The sequence below is a fragment of the Anas platyrhynchos genome, chromosome 30 (genome assembly GCF_047663525.1).
Source record: "Anas platyrhynchos isolate ZD024472 breed Pekin duck chromosome 30, IASCAAS_PekinDuck_T2T, whole genome shotgun sequence".
In the NCBI taxonomy this organism is placed as follows: Eukaryota; Metazoa; Chordata; class Aves; order Anseriformes; family Anatidae; genus Anas; species Anas platyrhynchos.
Window position 1 is genome coordinate 4,018,459 of NC_092616.1, and position 19,933 is coordinate 4,038,391.

Below are 19,933 nucleotides of genomic sequence, written 5' to 3' on the forward strand. Positions count from 1 at the left end.
GTCGGGGATACAGAGGATCTGAGGCCCGCTATACTCCAACTGAAAAGGAGATATTGGCAGCATATGAAGGAGTTCGATCTGCTTCGGAGGTGGTCGGTACTGAAGCGCAGCTCCTCCTAGCACCCCGATTGCCGGTACTAGGCTGGATGTTCAAGGGAAGGGTCCCCTCTACGCATCATGCAACTGATGCTACATGGAGCAAGTGGGTTGCACTGATTACTCAGCGGGCTCGAATAGGAAACCCCAGTCGCCCAGGAATATTGGAAGTGATCATGGACTGGCCAGAAGGCAAATACTTTGGGATATCATCAGAGGAGGAGGTGGGTCGTGCTGAAGAAGCCCCACTGTACAACCAGTTGCCAGAGAATGAAAAGAAATATGCCCTGTTCACTGATGGGTCCTGTCGTATTGTGGGGAAGCATCGGAGATGGAAGGCTGCTGTATGGAGTCCTACGCGACGAGTTGCAGAAGCTGCTGAGGGAGAAGGTGAATCGAGTCAGTTTGCAGAAGTGAAAGCCATTCAGCTGGCTTTAGACATTGCTGAACGAGAAAAATGGCCAGTTCTCTATCTCTACACCGATTCATGGATGGTAGCAAATGCCCTGTGGGGATGGTTACAGCAATGGAAGCAAAACAACTGGCAGCGTAGGGGCAAACCCATCTGGGCTGCTGCATTGTGGCAAGATATTGCTGCTCGGGTAGAGAACCTGGCTGTGAAAGTACGCCACGTAGATGCTCATGTGCCCAAGAATCGGGCTACTGAAGAGCATCAAAACAACCAGCAGGTGGATCAGGCTGCTAAGATTGAAGTAGCTCAGGTGGACTTGGATTGGCAGCATAAAGGTGAATTATTTATAGCCCGATGGGCCCATGACACCTCAGGCCATCAAGGTAGAGACGCAACATACAGATGGGCTCGTGATCGAGGGGTGGACTTGACCATGGACGCTATAGCACAGGTTATTCATGACTGTGAAACATGTGCTGCAATCAAGCAAGCCAGACGGTCAAAGCCTCTTTGGTATGGAGGACGATGGCTGAAATATAAATATGGAGAGGCCTGGCAGATTGATTACATCACACTCCCTCAAACTCGCAATGGCAAGCGCCACGTACTTACAATGGTGGAAGCAACCACCGGATGGCTGGAAACATATCCTGTGCCTCATGCCACCGCCCGGAACACCATCCTGGGCCTTGAAAAGCAAGTCCTATGGCGACATGGCACCCCAGAAAGAATAGAATCAGACAATGGGACTCACTTCCGAAACAACCTTATAGACACTTGGGCCAAAGAACATGGTATTGAATGGGTGTATCACATCCCCTATCATGCACCAGCCTCCGGGAAAGTTGAACGATACAATGGCCTGTTAAAGACTACCTTGAAAGCAATGGGCGCTGGGACGTTCAAAAACTGGGATACGCATTTGGCAAAGGCCACCTGGTTAGTCAATACTAGGGGATCTACCAACCGAGCTGGACCTGCCCAATCAAACCTGTTACGTACTGTAGATGGGGATAAAGTTCCTGTAGTGCATGTAAAAAATATGCTGGGTAAAACAGTCTGGGCTACTCCTGCCTCAGGAAAAGGCAAACCTATTCGTGGAATTGTTTTCGCTCAGGGACCTGGATACACTTGGTGGGTGATGCAAAAGAACGGAGAGGTCCGGTGTGTACCTCAAGGAGATTTAATACTGGGTGAGAATAGCCCATGAACTGAATTGTACCATGTTAAATAGTATATTATACTGTATGTTATCACTACCATGATTACTATAGGTGACTAATTAGAATGTATGGAAAAGAGTGTAACCTGAGCATGACATAAATGGTATGGAATAAGGGGTGGATAGATGTCCTGGTTTCAGTTAGCACAGAATTAATTTTCTTCCTAGTAGCTGGTGGAATGCTGTGTTTTGGCTTAGGATGAGAAGAGTGCTGATAACACCCCGATGCTTTAATTGTTGCAGAGCAGTGCTTATACTAAGCCAAGGACATCTCAGCCTTTTGCTCTGTCCTGCCAACGGGCAGGCTGGGGGTGCAGTAAGAGCTGGGAGGGGACAGACCCAGGACAGGTGACCCAAACTAGCCAAAGGGGTATTCCATACCATCTGACGTCATGCTAAACAATATATAGGGGTGGCTAGCTGGGGGGAGGGGGCCGGACTGCTCGGGGTTAGGCTGGGCATCGGTCAGCGAGTGGTGAGCAATTGCATTGTGCATCACTTGTTTGTACATACTATTACTTTCGTATTATCACCATATTATTATTATTGTTATTATTGTTATTATTATTTTGTTATTATTATTTTCCTGTCTTATTAAACTGTCTTTATCTCAACTCACGGGCTTCACTCTCCATTTCTCTCCCCCGTCCCAGAGAGGGAGGGGGGAGGGTGAGCGAACGGCTGCGTGGTGTTTAGCTGCCAGCCGGGTTAAACCACGACAAGGGCAAAGAGGAAGAGATCAGAAAAGCATCAGTAACCACAAGACCCCTATCCCAGGGGGAGCTATGGGATTTGCGAAAAAAATTCAGTCATCATTTAGGTGAGCACATTGTCACTTGGCTGCTCCAGTGCTGGGAGAACAGGGCTAATAGCCTGGAATTAGAGGGCAGAGAAGCCAAGCAGCTGGGATCCCCCTCTAGGGAAGGGGTGATTGACAAAGCAATTGGCCCTACCATTTTCCATGGACTGACCCAGACTGCCTTGCAATGGGGGAAGCTCCTGAACACCTGCAGTACCTTGGTGACATCATCATGTGGGGCAACAGAGCAGAAGTATTTGAGAAAGGGAAGGAAAGAATCCAAATCCTTCTGAAAGCTGGTTTTACCCTAAAACAAATGTCAAAGGACCACAACACTTGATCCCCATGCAAGCTGGCCAGGGTCAAGGGGACCACAGCTCAGAGATGGGATGATGGGCATCAGTCATTAGGTGGTGAGCAATTGCATTGTGCATCACTTGCTTTGTATACCTAAGTATTAATGTTGTTATTGTTGCTGTTATTATTATTATTAATCTCTTCCTTTTCTGTCCTTTTAAACTGTCTTCATCTCAACCCATGAGCTTTACAGTTGTGGAGCTGCAGGAACAGTGAGCTAACAGCTGTGTGGTGCTGAGCTGCCGGCTGGGTTAAACCACAACATATTGACAACTGCACATCAATAGCAAAAATCACACTTCTAAAATCAGTCTCTCCCATGTTCAGAGAGGAGCAGTCGCTGATGACTTCAGTCTGCTTCAAACACCACACCCCAGGAGAGACCGCGATGACTTCAGGAGCTGTCAGCCCTGAGGCCTTGGGGACACCTCGAGGGAGCCCAATGGCACAGAGCAAGTGATGCCATGGTCGGGTGCTGTGCTGCTGAGCTGGGCCGGGCTCCTGGGCCCAAGGGGAGCTCCTGGCAAGCGGGCAGCGCTGCACAGAGACAGCTCTGCCCAGGAGCAGCTCCTCTGCACAGTGCAGCAGGGCTGGGGGCACTGCCTGCAGAGACACAGTGCTTAAAGGCAGGCAGAAGTGGCAGCATGCCCAGAGCTCCATGCAGGAGAAGACTTCCCAGCCCTGCACCCGGTAAGTGTCTGGCTGGAGGGCAATGCAGCCGCAGTTTCTGGAGGCAGGAGAAGCCGGGGGTGCAGGCAGGGGTGTCCAGGGCTGTGGTGCAGAGCAGGGTCCCTGCTGTGCCCCAGGGGCTGTGTGCCGGGGCAGGGCCTCTGCCGCCTGCCAGGCTCAGCACTCAGCCTGCCCGGGGAGCTGCCCAGGGCGCTGTGGGGAGAAGCTGCGGGTGGAAGGAGCCCCCTTGGCATGCTGCTGCTGCTGGGAGGCTGCTGCCTGGGGCAGCCTGCTCACAGCTCCACAGCACAACCAGCGTGTATCTAAAGGTTCTTTGAGAGAGCCGGGATAAAGTAGGGGATTTCAGCTTCAGTCACAGCTTTTCTGAGCCTCCTGAACTTCCAATCTTCTCTACTTGCCTCAGTTGTAATAGAAATATTTGCTGTTAATTCCAGGAAGCGCCTAAGACTCCATGATGGCTGAGAGGTTACAAGGATCTTTTCCTTCCCCTCAGCCCATAGAAAGCTCCACCACCACATGTGCAGTGTCAGCAGGGTCTGTGTGACCTGGGCTCTAGGACATGTCCCCAGCGAGCTGCCCCTGGGCAAAGCCCTGCTGCCAGGAGGTGTCTGCAGGGCAGAGCTGAGCACCCAGCGGGTGGGATGGGGGCTGTGAGGTGCAGGCAGGAGGCGTGAGGACAGAGACCCAGCTGCAGGCAGGGACAGCTGCAGGCAGCAGAACCACAGGTAGGGAATGAGAGGGAGCTGCTCCCAGAAACTCCATGGCAGGGTAATTTGGGCACCTCAGTGCCATCCCAGCACTGCTGATGTTTTCCATTGCCTTGACTGCCATCCAGCAAAGCCTCTGCCCCCACAACTATGGGATCTCAGGCTGTGTTGTCTCCTTGGCAGCAGGACCCTCAGAACAAAGAACCCCTCCTCCCCCCCCAGAATCCATCTTTCACTCCATTTCCTGCATCCCTCACTAGGAACCCTGTGCCTTTCTTCTGTTTCCCCTCCCATCCATCTTGCCCTTGCTATTCCCCTCAGACTTCCTGGGGAGTGGGTTTAAAGATAGAGCTCAAACACCGGAATACTGAGTCTTGCTCTGGAGGTGAATCCCTGAGAGCAGAGTGCCCAAGCTGTTCTAGCCAAAATGGCTCTGGTCACTGCAGTGCCTAGTGCTGGGAAATAATCTGGCTCTGTTCAGGTCACTGTGGTTTATTTTCATCCAGCAGGGGTTTTCCCGGGGTTATCCTGCTGTAGAATGTTGAACACCCTCCCTGTATTACAGGTACACTGCATCTGAATGAAATTATGAGTTTCAGAATGGGTCACCGCCTTTCCCAGCAGTGCTGAATCCAATGGAGCTCATGTGCAGAGGTCGTGGCTCCAAACAGTGCTCAGCCAGCACAAACCAGAGCTTCAGCCAGAAAGGAGAATGAAGATGCTGTTGAGAAAGTGAATAATTGTGGAGGTGGGTGAGAAAGGAAGAGTGGTGCTGAAAGTGGTTCTCTGAGATTTGCTCAGAGAACTCTGCCAAAGATCTCTGTGTCCTTTTGTCTTTGGACAGGCCCCAAGGCCAAGAGGCATCAGATGTCCAACAGCAGCTCCATCTCCGAGTTCCTCCTCCTGGCATTCGCAGACACACGGGAGCTGCAGCTCCTGCACTTCGTGCTCTTCCTGGGCATCTACCTGGCTGCCCTCCTGGGCAACGGCCTCATCCTCACCGCTGTAGCCTGCGACCACCGCCTCCACACCCCCATGTACTGCTTCTTCCTCAACCTTGCCCTCCTTGACCTGGGCTGCATCTCCACCACTGTCCCCAAAGCCATGGCCAATTCTCTGTGGGACACCAGGGCCATCTCCTACTCAGGATGTGTTGTCCAGGTCTTTCTGTTTGTCTTTTTGGTCTCAGCGGAATATTTTCTTCTCACTGTCATGTCCTATGACCACTACGTTGCCATCTGCAAGCCCCTGCACTATGGGACCCTCCTGGGCAGCAGAGCTTGTGCCCAGATGGCAGCAGCTGCCTGGGGCAGTGGGGTTCTCTATGCTCTGCTGCACACTGCCAATACATTTTCCCTGCCCCTCTGCCAAGGCAATGCCGTGGACCAGTTCTTCTGTGAAATCCCCCAGATTATGAAGATATCCTGCACACATTCCTACCTGAAGATTTTTTGGGTAGTTGTGGTTGGGGTCTGTTTAGCGTTTGGCTGTTTTGTTTTCATTCTTTTTTCCTATGTGCAGATCTTCAGGGCTGTGCTGAGGATGCCCTCAGAACAGGGCCAGCACAAAGTCTTTTCCACATGCCTCCCTCACCTGTTTGTGGTCTCGCTGTTTATCAGCACCTACTTTTTTGCTTACATGAAGCCCCCCTCTATCTCCTCTCCATCCCTCAACCTGGTAGTGGCAGTTCTGTACTCGGTGATGCCTCCAACATTGAACCCCCTCATCTACAGCATCAGGAATAAGGAGCTCAAGTGGGCTATTAGGAAAGTAGTTTCATGGATGTTTCTCAATAGTGACAAATTTCCCCTCTTTCCAGAAGTGACTTAACTTGGTACCTCCCCTCAGGCCTGGTCTTTCTTTCATTATCAATATTGTTATTGTTCTCTTTGGTATCATTTGATTTATTATGCTCTTAGAGTAATATCTCTTTTTCACCCTACTTCTGCTGAGGATTGAGACTCCCTGTTGCTCTTGAGGGTCTATAAATATGTTTCTAGGAGAAGGTCTGAGTAGTCTCTTACATAGCATTTGCAAAATAAAATGGGATCTCTGCAGTGCACTGTCTAAAGTCTTGGCTGTTTTTTCAAGGTTGTTACCAAGCTTTCCAGAAGCTTGTGCCACTTTCCATCACCTATCAGACACTTTCCATCATCTATCAGTGGTCATGGTCATCCAGAGAGTTTCTAGGTGAGTAGAGACTTGCAAATGTGATGCCCATCTTTAAGAAAGGTCATAAGATTGACCCGGAGAACTATAGGTCTGTCAGCCTGACCTGGGTGCCAGGAAAGGTGATGGGACAGGTCATCTTGAATGCAATCATGCAGCACATGCGGGACCACCAGGGGATCAGGCCCAGTCAGTATGGGTTCAAGAAAGGCAAGTCCTGCCTGACCAACCTCATCTCCTTCTATGAGCAGTGACGTGTCTGGGGGATGAGGGAAAGCCTGTTGACATAGTCTACCTAGACGTCAGCAAGGTCTTTGACATGGTCTCTGACAGTATTGTCCTGGAGAAGCCAGCAGCCCATGGCTTGGACAGGCACACGCTTTGCTGGGTTAAAAACTGGCTGGGTGGCCGGGCCCAGAGAGTAGTGGTGAATGGAGTGAAATCCAGCTGGTGACCAGTCACAAGTGGTGTTCCCCAAGGGTTGGTGTTGGGGCCCATCCTCTTTAACGTTTTATTGATGATTTGGATGAGGCAATTGAGTGCACCCCCAGTATGTTTGCAGATGACACCAAGGTGGAGCGAAGCGTCGATCTGCCAGAGGGTAGGAAGGCCCAGTAGAGGGACCTGGACAGGCTGGATTGATGGGCAGAGGTAAGTGGGATGAGGTTCACCATGGCTAAGTGCTGTGTCCTGCCCTTTGGCCACAACAACTCCATGCAATGCTACAGGCTTGGGGCAGACTGGCCTGAAAGCTGTGCAGAGGAAAAGGTTGGATGTAGTACTTAGGGACATGGCTTAGTGGGTGATATTGGTGGTAGGGGGATGGTTGGACCAGAAGATTTTGGAAGTCTTTTGCAACCTTAATAATTCTAAGATTCTGTGCTTCTTATTATGCACAAGTCCATGGTTTCCTGGTGCTTTGCCAAGCCTAGGAAGTGGCTGAAGAAGAACTGGTTGGTGCCCTATATTCTCCAGCCCTTAATGCAACCATCTTTCCAGTTGGGTGGCATCAAAACTATGCCTGTGCCCTGTGTCAGGGCTTTGACTGATGGAAACATGGTCCAGCAGCCGCAACAGTTTGCTGCTGTTCCTCTGGCTGTGTCCAGCACATGTCCATGAGACAGTCTTCCCCACCTGCGTGCTGAACCTCAGCCCAAAATTCATCAACAAGTCCTCATCTTGGGTCCACCCCAAGGACTGGAATGCAGCAGTGACCGCAGGAAGGACGAGCCCTCTCCTTGGGCCTGTCCATGGCTGGATGCCTTTGTATGCTCCACAGGCAAAGGGAGAATATCCATAGCATGCTAATGCCCCTTTCACTTTCCTGTGCCTTTGGGAGCCTCAAAAACTGTCCCTCAGACCGAAGATCTAGCCCAGCATCTTGCATAAGGAAGCTGGAGAAATTCTCTCAGAATTTCTAATACTCTCCTTGTTGCAGGAAGAATGGCCAAAAACACAACAGACACCCGTGTGGTCAGATCACACTCTCTCTTTATTACCTGAATAGCCTGACTTTTATAGCAAACTTAACAGGGGTGGATAGTGTCTCACACAATATTATTGGTCAAAAGCAGTCAAAAAACTGCAAGAAAACAACCCCACCTGCAAGAAAACAACCCCCTTGTGATTAGCGGTCACGTAGATCCCGTCCTTGAAGCCAGCTGCTGGCAACAATATTTTTTAAATTCTTCAATCAGGCGATGTGGGAACACTGTCATGGGAACTTCTCATAGTCGTCCTGGCAACTCAGTTTGCTCAGCTGCAGCAAGTCATGGCCTCCTTGCTGTTTCAAAAATCCCTCAACACATCACCTTCGCAGGATCTGAGGAAAGGCTGTCTGACCTCTGTCTTGCCTTCGTGCAAGATAGGAGTCACATTTGCTTTCTTCAGTTGTGCTCTGGGCCTCTTTCTAAGGCTGTGCTCTGGGTTTCTGGGTATAGCTTGGAGTCTGGCACATGGAGAGCCATGGTGCTATGCAACTGTACACCCCATAAAGGTTTGGCCAGCTCATAAAGAGGAAGGACGAAAGGGAAGTCCTAGCAGGTGTGACCATTGGTGGACAGCAAAGAGCTAAAGGCAGGACCTATCCTGCCCCTCTAACCTTCATCGCTCTCTGCTCCATTTAGATCTGAGGTGGAGATTTGCAATGTGCCAATACATGCATGTCCTGGGAACACAGTTTCACTATTTAAGGTTTTGGGAAGGAACATGTTTGGGAAAATGTGTGCAAATTTGGATGAGAATTCATAGACAAGCCTAAAAATTCTGAAAATTAGTGCATTTCATTTGTTTTGTCTCTTGTCTTCCTTCTGTAAATCAAGAGAGCTCCAGATTTCAACATGTGACTCTCTGAGTACAAAAAAAGAATATCAGGAAATGAAGTCCTGGGAAAAGAGTGGTTTTAGTGGCCTTGAAATCTGTGCCTGACACAAATATATATATAATTTCAATTTCTCTAAGGTTTTCCATTGTGGAAATTGAGCTAAGTGGAGGTAATATGGGTTTAATATGGAGCTGAAGAGTGTCTTTTATTTCTTACTGGACTGTGCCTTTTATTTTTCATTGCTGTCAGTTAAGACATTACCTTCAGTGCCTGCATGTAGCTCATTCTCCGAGGAAAGCAGCTGGGAATTGATGCCAAAGGGCTGGAAAACATTCCAATGCAATGCTAGTGGAAAAATATCAGAGCTTATCACAGCTGCTGTCAGTCCCAGGAGGCTGATGAGAGAAAGGGTGGGGCTGAGGAGTAGGGATGAAGACTGTGCATAGAGTGCCTGACAGAAAGGGTCTTGGTTTCCCTACAGGCTCAGAGTCCATTAGAAGACATTCAGGATCAATACCAGTTGGAGATTGTTGATATTACTTTCTCTGTCAGCAGACAACTAAAGAAACAACACAAGGAAGAAATCCTTTCCTATACTTTGTATTATTCTTATTCTTGAAGTCTGTCTCTTTAAGAAGACTCCTGACATCTCCCTAATGAACCCCATAAGAATTGAAGACTTCAGGAGAATTATGCCCAGAGCCTTGGCTTGTGAGGGAGTTTTGCATGTTGATTCGCCCTCTGCTGCCAAGTTCCTGAACTGCAGATCCTGAAGCAAGTCTGAAGAAGTAAAGGACAGAAGCAAGCCCCCAAATATTTGAGGGTGTTGGCCAACCCCGATGAGGGCCATCCCAGAAGAAACCACGAGAAAAATAACCAGACAAGGTGCCTGTCCCTGGGAGATGGTGGAGGAGGAAATCAGAGGCACTGTTTACAGGTGACAAATCAAGTGGGGAGGTGGCTCAGAAAGCCCTTGATGTGTTTCACCAAGGGGGATGGCCAAGGCCTGAGCACATCCTCTGAGAAGGGGGATCCTGTACTTCCTGGGCTGCTCAGGGCTCTGGCAGGGGCAGTGTGATGTGGGGTGTGCAATTCCAAGTGTAGGGCACTGGTAGGACAGTTGCCAGGCTCTGTGTTGTTGAGGAGGTAACAAGGCCCTGGGGCTGTAAGGGACCAGTGTCCTCTGGTGGGCCTTAGTGGAAGAGGCTGCAGCTGTAGCCCTGAGGCCATCAGTTCCACTGGGGGGGCTCCAGCCCCAAAATGGCCCTTTGTCATCCCCCTCCACAGCCTGTCCTACATTTTCCTCTACCTGTGCTTGCATCCCTGCAGACTTTTACCATACGCTCACATTCTCAGTTCAGTTCTCTCCATCCTTACTGGCTGTGGCTTGAAATGCAACCCTGTGTATTCTGAGGATTTACCAATACCTGTGGTTTCCCCACAACTAATCAGGCTTCTTCCAATGCCTGATCCTAATGGTCCTCTATCAGCCAATACATGTATGTCCCAGACACACATTTGCTTGAATTGTTTTTGTATTGAATCTCTACATTGCAGGCCAGAACTCCAAGTCATGTTTCTGGAATGGAAAAGGCCACACTAGATCAGGTACGCCTGTGAAGTGAATTTGGCCCATGGGTAAGTGCACACCTCTGAAGGCACACCTGCAAGCATCCGTGGCCGCTGGTAATTCCATGACACAGTAGGTAAAGCTCTGAAGGGACTGTGGCTCGTAAATAACAATGTGTTGGAACAGGTACATCTCTAAAGGACTGTGGCCAGTGGACAAGCCCAGGCTGGAGCAGGGGTGAGGGGAGGAGCTCATTGCAATGTTAGATTCTGCAGCCTGGTCTGTGCTGTGGTTTAACCCAGCAGGCAGATAAGAACCACACAGCCATGTTCTGTAGGAGGTACCACTCAAACCAATGGCAGAGGAGCCTCACAAGAAGTAGTGCAAGTGCAGCAGTGACCTAACCTGAGCTGGCATTGGTGCCCTCTCACTCCATGTAACATAAGTCTTCTCCTGTCCTGTGGGGCCACAACAAAAGATAGAACCCAATTCATGGACTAAATGGACTCCTTGAACATTTTATGAAGATTTCAGAGAGGTGGCCCATAGACTAAGGGAATGATATCTGTGTTTTAATTGCAGGGTGCTGATTAATGAAGACTTATTGGAAAGTCTGGGACCTGTCATGATATAAACGGTACAGAACAAGGGCTGGATATTGTCCTGGTTACTTCTTGGGTGACTTTTTTGGCTCTCAACCCAGCTCAGAGAGGTTGTTTTGTTCCTCCACAGAAGGACACAGAATGGATCAGTCAGAAGTCCACCTACGTGCCTTGCACAGATGAGGCTTCAGTGTGTACATTTTGTGCATGTACTTAGCCAAACCTGAGTGAGCACAAATGCCCTCAGCCTGTGTCCATTCCTCATGCTGTGGGGCATCTCAGATGAGTGCAGAGCAGAGAAATGCACTGCGGGGCTGAGGTGCCTCCAGCATCTGGGAGAGGCAGCAGGAGCCAGAGGGATACCACAACCACTGCAATGCCTTGCCTTTGGGTGTGCAAGGGAAAGTCTTGTGTGTGCTTGCCTGTCTCCTGCATCACCCTCCCCTGCCTTCCTGGACTGTGTCAGCAAATGTGCCAGAGGGACCAGAAAGCTTTCTGGAGACTTGGAATGACATCCAACCTGTCTTCAAGAAGAGGAAAAAAAGAATGTGTGGAAAGAATTAAGGCTGGTCAGCCTCATCTCAGTCCCTCAGAAGGTGATGGGAGATGTTCTCCACAGCTACCTCCAGGCACTTGAAGGACAAAAACAGGATTGCTGAACCCATAGGGGAGGGGAAAGAAAGGGACGCTGTCTACCTGCACCTTGGCCTGTGACTTTGTCTCTCAGAGACTCCTCATAGCCTGATTGGTGCTATGTGGACTTAACAAATGGATGAGGCTGTGGGTGGGAATTTGGCTGGACAATCAGGCCCAGGTGTCATCTGTGCTGCAAAGTTCTCCTGTCAGGCAGTTCCTGGCAGCATCCCTCAATGATCAGCACTTGGGCCAACACTGCTGAATGTCATTATTAACTCAAACTACAGGATGGAGCACACTTTCAGAACCTTTCTGGATGGTGACAAGCACAGAGGAGCCATTGAGCAACCGCATCAGAAACTTCAAATCCATTGGAGCCATCAGCTCACCTCTGACTCTGGAGCACACAGGCCAGCAGCAGTAACATGGCTGGGGACAGGGCCTATGAGGTGACTGCTTCCTGAAGCAGCTGATGTCTCAGCCCTTGCCTCCTGGCTGACATCTGTGCTTTTCTACTTACACCGGCCAGCATCCCTGATAAGGCAGCAGAAGGCACCTGCTTGGCACACTGACTGTGAGATGCCCTCTGTCTGAGAGCCTGACAGGCCCCATGCAGGAAGAGACCTTGGGTGTGGGTTTTTACATCCCTTCTGCCTGAGCACATGGTGGGACAGGAATGGGCACACAACTTGGTTACGTCCATCTGAGAAACTGGAAGGCCAGCAGCAGGCATGTGTCTTGGAAGATCCTGGTGAGGATTCTCTGGTGGTGGGAAATAGCAGGAGAGAGTCACAAGTGGGACAAAGTGCTGCTTGGAAGGAGAAGAGTGGGAATGAAGAGGAGGAAATGTCACTGAAAAGGTAGTGCTGTGGGACCTGACATCACCCAGAAGGAGTCTGTGGTCAGCCCGTGCCACTGTGTTTCAAAGGACAGACAGGGAGGGTGGGCAGATACCAGTGAAAGTAAGGAAATGCCTGGATGAGAGCAAGGGGGAGAAGTGAAGTGCGTGCCTACAGCCAGTAGGGAGAACAGGGCAAGAATTGGACAGTGCAGTACAGCCTGTGGTGGAAAAAACCGAGTGCACTGGCAAGGCTGCAAGGCCCCAACAGCACCATGGTCTTTGTCCCCTTGGCTATGGCAGTTGTCTCTGCTACTGAGGCTCATGAGGACACATGCTGTGCTCATGACACTGGGGTCTTGTTGCCTCCTTGCAACCCAGTGGGGAGGCCAGCAGGTGTCGTAGCATTGTCCTTCACACAACATCACACACCCCACATCCCACTACCCCAGGAAGAGCCCTGAGCCATGGGTGAGGAACAGGACATCCCTGCCCAGGGGCTGGGGGCCAGGGCTTGGCCTTTCTGCTTCACCAAACAAACCAAGGCCTTTACTCAGCAGCAGAGTCTCCTGCCCAGTGCCTTTGCCTACCTGCAATCATGGCCTCCAATTGTGTTCTCTAACAAGTCCATGGGGAGGCTTTGTCAGTATTGACCCTCACTGGGGCCCATTAATACTCCCAGACAATTCAAAGTTTCCTTCTGACTTTTACTTCTCCTGCAGTTACATCATTCTCTTCTCACTACCTGAGGTCCATGGGCTCAGCACCAAATTCACCATGGGGCTCATTACCATTCAGCCATTTTCATCCGGTCTTTCAGACTTACACAGTTAATTAGTGAGTTTTCAAGAATGCAGTTTAAAGAGAAAGTATTCAATGACCAAATTTCTAAGAGAATTTTCTTTATTTCATATCATTTTACATTAGTTTAGAGTTTTCAGAAGAACTGATAGCATCATTCTCTAGTTGTCATGAATTCAATGTGCCTCCTAAGGAGGTCTGTATGGGTGGAAAAGCAGTCCCTTGCAGTCCTAGACTGTATGGACAACCGTGCTGCTCAGCTCTCCATCCCCACCACTTCTCTCATCAGCCACCTGGGACTTGCATCACTTTTCCTTACTCCAGACTTCTCCACTGAAGTCCACAGAGGGATGTTACAGCATCTTTTCTCCAAGTCCCAAGTCTCCTTTCCTCAGACAACTGGCTGCACACAGGCAATTTTTGATGTCGTTGTTATTAACATTTAACCACAAACAAGCAAACCCCATAGTCCTCAACAGTGAGCCAAATCCAAGTTGCCTCTGATGAGGTGCACCTTCCACAAGGAATGACTATACAAGAAATGTTTGACATGGGTAGGAAATGATGACTAGAAATGCAATTACAGAGTTGGTATTGGGATGATGAGATAGAAAAGTGAAATATGGGCATGGTTGAAGATCCCCCAGGTTCTGAGAACCAACTGTGCAGGTGAGAGGTATCTGAATGATCTAAGAGTGAGGGGAGGGGAATCTGGAGAAGAATGGGGAGTGCACATGTCCAGATAGTATGCTGGAAAAGAGACTTCCAACATGGTTTGTTTCATAAAGCCAGGTGGAAATACCAGAAAGATTGGGGAGATGAAATGCAGTGCATAAGAGACAGAGTTCTGGCAATGCAAGTACAGGGGAATATTGGTATTTTTTCTCTTGCTGTAATAAACTTCCAAGGGGAAAAAAAATGTCATGGGACAACTCAAATATTGTATTAGAAGTGTTCAATCATTTCAGCTGATTGAAGTGTGCTGATTGAAGAGAAATGTTTGAAATGGTTAAAAAAATTGGAGGCAGTGGGCCTACAGCCCAGCTCAGGTCTTTAGCCTAACTTGGGCCTACAGCCATAAAATGATGATTTTCTGTCCTGCATGGAGCCCAGTTACCACAAAACACTCCCTCCCCTGGAGATTTCATGCCACACTTCACTCCTTGCACAGAGCAAATCTGTGACATGTCGACCTCTCCTGCCTGTTAAAGGACCAGATGATGTAGGCAATGGTATCTGAATTACCAAATGGCAAGGGCCTTGCTGAAATCTAGGTAGACTATGTCAAGAGGCTTTCCCTCATCCCCCAGACACGTCACTGGTCATCAAAGGAGATGAGGTTGGTCAGGCAGGACTTGCCTTTCCTGAACCCATACTGACTGGGCATGATTCCCTGGTGGTCCCGCATATGCTACATGATTGCATTCAAGATGACCTGTCCCATCACCTTTCCTGGCACCAAGGTCAGGCTGACAGGCCTGTAGTTTCCTGGGTCCCCCTTATGACGTTTCTTAGAGATGGGCATCACATTTGCAAGTCTCTACTCACTGAGAACCTCTTTGGAGGACTATGACCACTGACACATGGTGGAAAGTGTCTGATAGGTGACAGAAAGTGGCACAAGTTTCTGGAAAGCTTGGTAACAACCTTGAAAAAACAGCTAAGCCTTCAGACAGTGCACTGTGGAGATCCCATTATATTTTGCAGATACTATGTAAGAGTCAGCTCCGACCTTCTGTTGGACACATATCTGTAGAGACTCAAGAGCAAACAGAGAAGTGTCAATCCTCAGCAGAAGTAGGGTGAAAAAGAGATATTACTCTAAGAGCATAATAAATCAAATGATACCAAAGAGAACAATAACAATATTGACAATGAAAGAAGGACCAGGCCTGAGGGGAGGTACCAAGTTAAGTCATTTCTGGAAAAAAGAGGGGAAATTTGTCTCTATTCAGAAGCATCCATGAAATCACTTTCCTAATAGCCCACTTGAGCTCCTTATTCCTCATGCTGTAGATGAGGGGGTTCAATGTTGGAGGCATCACCGAGTACAGAACTGCCATCACCAGGTTCAGGGATGGAGAGGAGATGGAGGGGGGCTTCAGGTAAGCAAAAAAGCCAGTGCTGATAAACAAGGAGACCACAAACAGGTGAGGGAGGCATGTGGAAAAGGCTTTGTGTCGCCCCTGCTCTGAAGGCATCCTCAGCACAGCCCTGAAGATCTGAACATAAGAAAAAAGAATGAAAACAAAGCACACGGACGCTAACCAGACACCAACCACAAGCACCCAAAAACTCCTCAGGTAGGAGTGTGAGCAGGAGATCTTCAGGATCTGGGGGATCTCACAGAAGAATTGTTCCACAGCATTGCCTTGGCAGAGGGGCAAGGAAAATGTATTGGCAGTGTGCAGCACAGCATAGAGAACCCCACTGCCCCAGGCAGCTGCTGCCATCTGGGCACAAGCTCTGCTGCCCAGGAGGGTCCCGTAGTGCAGAGGATTGCAGATGGCAGCATAGCGGTCGTAGGCCATGATAGTGAGAATAAAATACTCTGCTGACATAAGAAAGGGAAAAAGAAAGACCTGTGCAGCACATCCTTCATAGGAAATGGCCCTCGTATCATGAAGGGAATTGGCCATGGCTTTGGGGACAGTGGTGGAGATGCAGCGCATGTCGAGGAGGGCGAGGTTGAGGAAGAAGAAGTACATGGGGGTGTGGAGGCGGTGGTCACAGGCTATGGCTGTAAGGACGAGGCCGTTGCCCAGGAGGGCAGCCAGGTAGATGCCCAGGAAGAGCGCGAAGTGCAGGAGCTGCAGCTCCCGTGTGTCTGCAAATTGCAAGAGGAGGAACTCGGTGATGGAGCTGCTGTTGGACATCTGATCCTCCTGGACAAAGGGGACTACCCAAGGAAGAAAAGACAGTGATCATTAGGAGAGACAACCTATTTATCTTCCCGTCCAAATACCCCTACAGTGACTTTCCCTTTTCTGAGGCATTTCTGTTGATCCCTTGCTTGATGTTTGGTTGGTGTTGGAGGAATGTAGCCCTGGAAGCAGTGGTCTCTGCTGTGGGTGCTGGAGGATTCAGACCTGTCCTACAGCTCTACATGAAAAGAAACCAAGAGTGATCTCTGATTAAATCTCTCTCTGATATATATGGACTTCACAGCATTACAACTCTTAACACTCATTACTGATATACTTGTGATTTACTTTGTTCCAGTTGTGTCTCACTCAGAAGCATTTTTAGAGGGTAGAAAATACTGGCTTTTGTAAGGTATACCAGGTGAGCTCTTGACAAGCAAAGTGACTGTCCTTACTGCAGTGAGGATAGCCAGTCTGTCCATCTACCCTGGTCTCAGACAGACTCATCTAGTGCTCAGTCAAGTTTCCGACACTGAGCTGCTCAAGGATTGTGAAATTGGAAGAAAGATGCAGCTCTGTCCCTGATGCATTGCCCAGAGCCCTGCAGGTTAGAAGGGGAACTCTGGGCACCTTCCTCCTACGCACACATCTGCGTGGTGAGACCCAGAGGGTCAGTGCTTGAGTTGCAGCTGAAAGCCAGATCTGCAGGGAGCCATAAAGCAAGAACAGCAGCTGCAGGGCCAAGGAGAGGAATGGCACAGGGCTTCTGCCAGGGGAGGCAAGGCGAGGGACCAACAGGAACTCAGAAGGGTCTGTTGTGAGGGAGGTCCTGCTGCTGAGGTTATGAGTCACGTCCTGAATCCTGTGAGCTTGAGGGCAGACAGAGAGGTGCCAGACTACTCTGTTAACACTGTCCTGCCATTCCCTGCCCATGGCTCTGCTGCCTGCAGCTGTCCCTGCCTGCAGCTGGGTCTCTGTCCCCATGCCTCCTGCCTGCAGCTCACAGCCCCCATCTCACCCGATCAGAGCTGGGTGCTCAGCTCTGCCCTGCAGACACCTCCTGGCAGCAGGGCTCTGCCCAGGGACAGCTCGCTGGGGGCACGTCCTAGAGCCCAGGTCACACAGACCCTGCAGACACTGCACAGGTGGTAATGGAGCTTACTATGGGCAGTAAAGGGACTTGTTACAGTTCTTGGAATGCTCCTCGTGAAGGCTTAGGAATCTTAGTATCTTAGAAAAAAAAAAAAAAAGCCGCTATTTTCAATTCCACAAGGATGAAGAAGAGAAAACTGAAAGCAGAGGCTAAAGAAATATGATAGTGAAGTTCCCTTTGAAAATGCCTTGGTGTGCTGTGGATCTGTGAGCAGGCTGCCCCAGGCAGCAGCCTCCCACCAGCAACAGGACCCTGCCCTGCCGGGGGGGCTCCTTCCACCCGCAGCTTCTCCCCGCAGTGCCCTGGGCAGCTCCCCGGGCAGGCTGAGTGCTGAGCCTGGCAGGCGGCAGAGGCCCTGCCCCGGCACACAGCCCCTGGGGCACAGCAGGGACCCTGCTCTGCACCACAGCCCTGGACACCCCTGCCTGCACCCCCGGCTTCACAGCGTGCAGCCAGCCCATGATAAGGGAGCCGTCAGGGCCTGGACACTGACCCTGCAGCTCACAGCCCTGCTATGGAGATTGTGCTTCTCTGCAAGAAATAAACATGCAGCGTCTCCAGACTGATCTGCTGTGGGACAATCCAGGTCTAGGACACCTCCAGGATATTCCACTGCAGTGCACTGCACTTAAACTTACCATGTAAAGGTTGCTAGAATTGCTCCTCCAGTGTATTCTCAGCTTTCTAACACTCCACACAGTCTTAAACATCTCTCCCTTCTCTCCCCTTCCCAGTACAGCTGAAGGCAGTGCCCCCAGCCCTGCTGCGCTGTGCAGAGGAGCTGCTCCTGGGCAGAGCTGTCTCTGTGCAGCGCTGCCCGCTTGCCAGGAGCTCCCCTTGGGCCCAGGAGCCTGGCCCAGCTCAGCAGCAGAGGCCCAGCCCAAGGCCTCCCTTGCTCTGCCCCCCACCAGGCTCCCTGCACATGGCCCTGGGGCTGCAGGGGAACCTGCTGGGAAAGCAGCCTGAAGGAATCCCTGGAGTTCCTTCCCTCACATGGGTACACACTCTTCTTGACAGCAGTGTGCTGGAGTAGTTGGCTGTTCATATTCCCCTTGGCATTCCTCATACCCACAGGGGCTAGATTCCTCTGGCCTCCATTGAGGTGTCCTCAACATAGGCACCTGAATGTGAGATATCTCACTATTGCTGATAACTGAGCCACTACAGCTAATTAATGGAAATAGAGGACAGGAAAGAGCTGCTCAGATCCTCCTGGGGCCATCTGCCATCCACAGCAGCAGGTGTCTGTTCTGAAGGAAAGCCTCATCATGCCCAGGCTCTTGGCACAAGGTCTGGGACAAGTCTGAGTTTGGCCCTTGTGCCACAGCTGAGGTGCTGCAGCCCAGATGTGCCCCAGTGCCCTCAGCCTGGGGCACAGGCAGGAGGAGCTGGATCCCCGCCTGCTGTCACAGGGCTGGGACATTGATGGAAGAGCTGCTGAAGTGTGTTGGGACAGATCCCTCAGCTTGGGGTGCTGTGCTGGATGGGGGTAGATTCTTCAGAAGAGAGAAGCAGGAATGATAAACAGCGAATACGTTTGCCATTCCCTCGTGTACCACCTCTGCCTCCTGCATGGCAGACCAGGGGATGGTGCTGAGGCCTTCTGAAATCTCAGAGCCCCGTGTGATATCTGGGAAGGAAGGCCCTGGCATGCACTGGAATTCCCTCCATATAACGCATCCTACTTCTGCAAGTGAGCGACATGCAGTGAAGAGGAATTCAGGCACACTGAGGGGCTGCTGCATCCCAGGAGACTTCGCTCCACTTCCTATATTCCATGGCCTTTGTCACCATTTGGACATGTTCCTGGTGGATTTGTCAGGATCCTGTGGAAAAGAACTGGGCAGAAGGGAGGTGAGAATTTCTCAGGACAAGAAGGGAAATCTCTCATAATTCTCGCGAGCTGTCCTGTCTCCTTGCTGCTGAACTAATAGGACTTTAAATGACATGGGCTGATGTCACAGGGGGATACACTGCATCACCAGGATATCGTGACTGGAGCAGCGGCAGTGCCGACACTTCCCTGCAAGGCCTGGTCCCTGCTGGGCACTGCTTGGGTGCTCCCCAGCGCTGTCCTTCTGTGGCCAGGAGTGGGGTCAGCAGGCAGCAAGCTTGCACTGGGCGACCCTCGCTGACGGGCGGAGGAGCAGGGGCACCTCGCAGAGGAGCTGAGGTGGAGGAGCCAGGGCAGGCATCCCTTGTCCTGAGCTGAGGGCCAGCAGCAAGTGAGATGGAGGGCTGCTGGATGGATGGGTGACCATCTCCTCTGTCCTGACTTCCCTGTTTCCAGGTGCTCCTGCAGCTCTCCCCCAAAGGTAAGGGTGTCAGCAGCCCCTTCGTAAGGGGTGGCCCAGGAGCTGTCAGCTGTCCAGAGCTGCAAGTCCTGGGCTTTGGGGGGAGGCTGGACAAGGCTGTTGGCTGCTCTGAGAGCCCTGCCTGAGTGTCCCTCTGAGCTCAGGGGACAATGTGGCAGCCAGGACTCCTGGTTCCGGATGCTAGGGATGCCCTTATCCCTAGGGCTTCTCTAGGAATGCCTCCTTGCTATGAGGGACAATCCAGGGCCAGGTGTCCCTGGGAGCTGGTGCCTCTTTGGAATCTGGCTCTGTGTGGAAAGATGGCCAGTGTCCCAGGGCCTGGTGTGGCCTGCAGCTCCCACTGGCTTCTCAGGAGTGCACCAGAAATGCCTGTGTTGGA

General features: G+C 50.7%; 2 protein-coding genes across 2 annotated transcripts; one reads left to right on the forward strand and one right to left on the reverse strand.

The window, feature by feature from the left end:
- Nucleotides 1–5,150: 5,150 nt before the first annotated feature.
- Nucleotides 5,151–6,113, forward strand: LOC113841682 (olfactory receptor 14C36-like). The gene has a single exon (XM_038175640.2). It carries the CDS (start codon nt 5,151–5,153, stop codon nt 6,111–6,113), a length of 963 nt encoding a protein of 320 aa, XP_038031568.2.
- Nucleotides 6,114–15,132: 9,019 nt separating this feature from the next.
- LOC119715789 (olfactory receptor 14J1-like) lies at nt 15,133–15,753 on the reverse strand. Its single transcript, XM_038174081.2, has one exon. It carries the CDS (start codon nt 15,751–15,753, stop codon nt 15,133–15,135), a length of 621 nt encoding a protein of 206 aa, XP_038030009.2.
- Between the last annotated feature and the right edge of the window lie 4,180 nt (nt 15,754–19,933).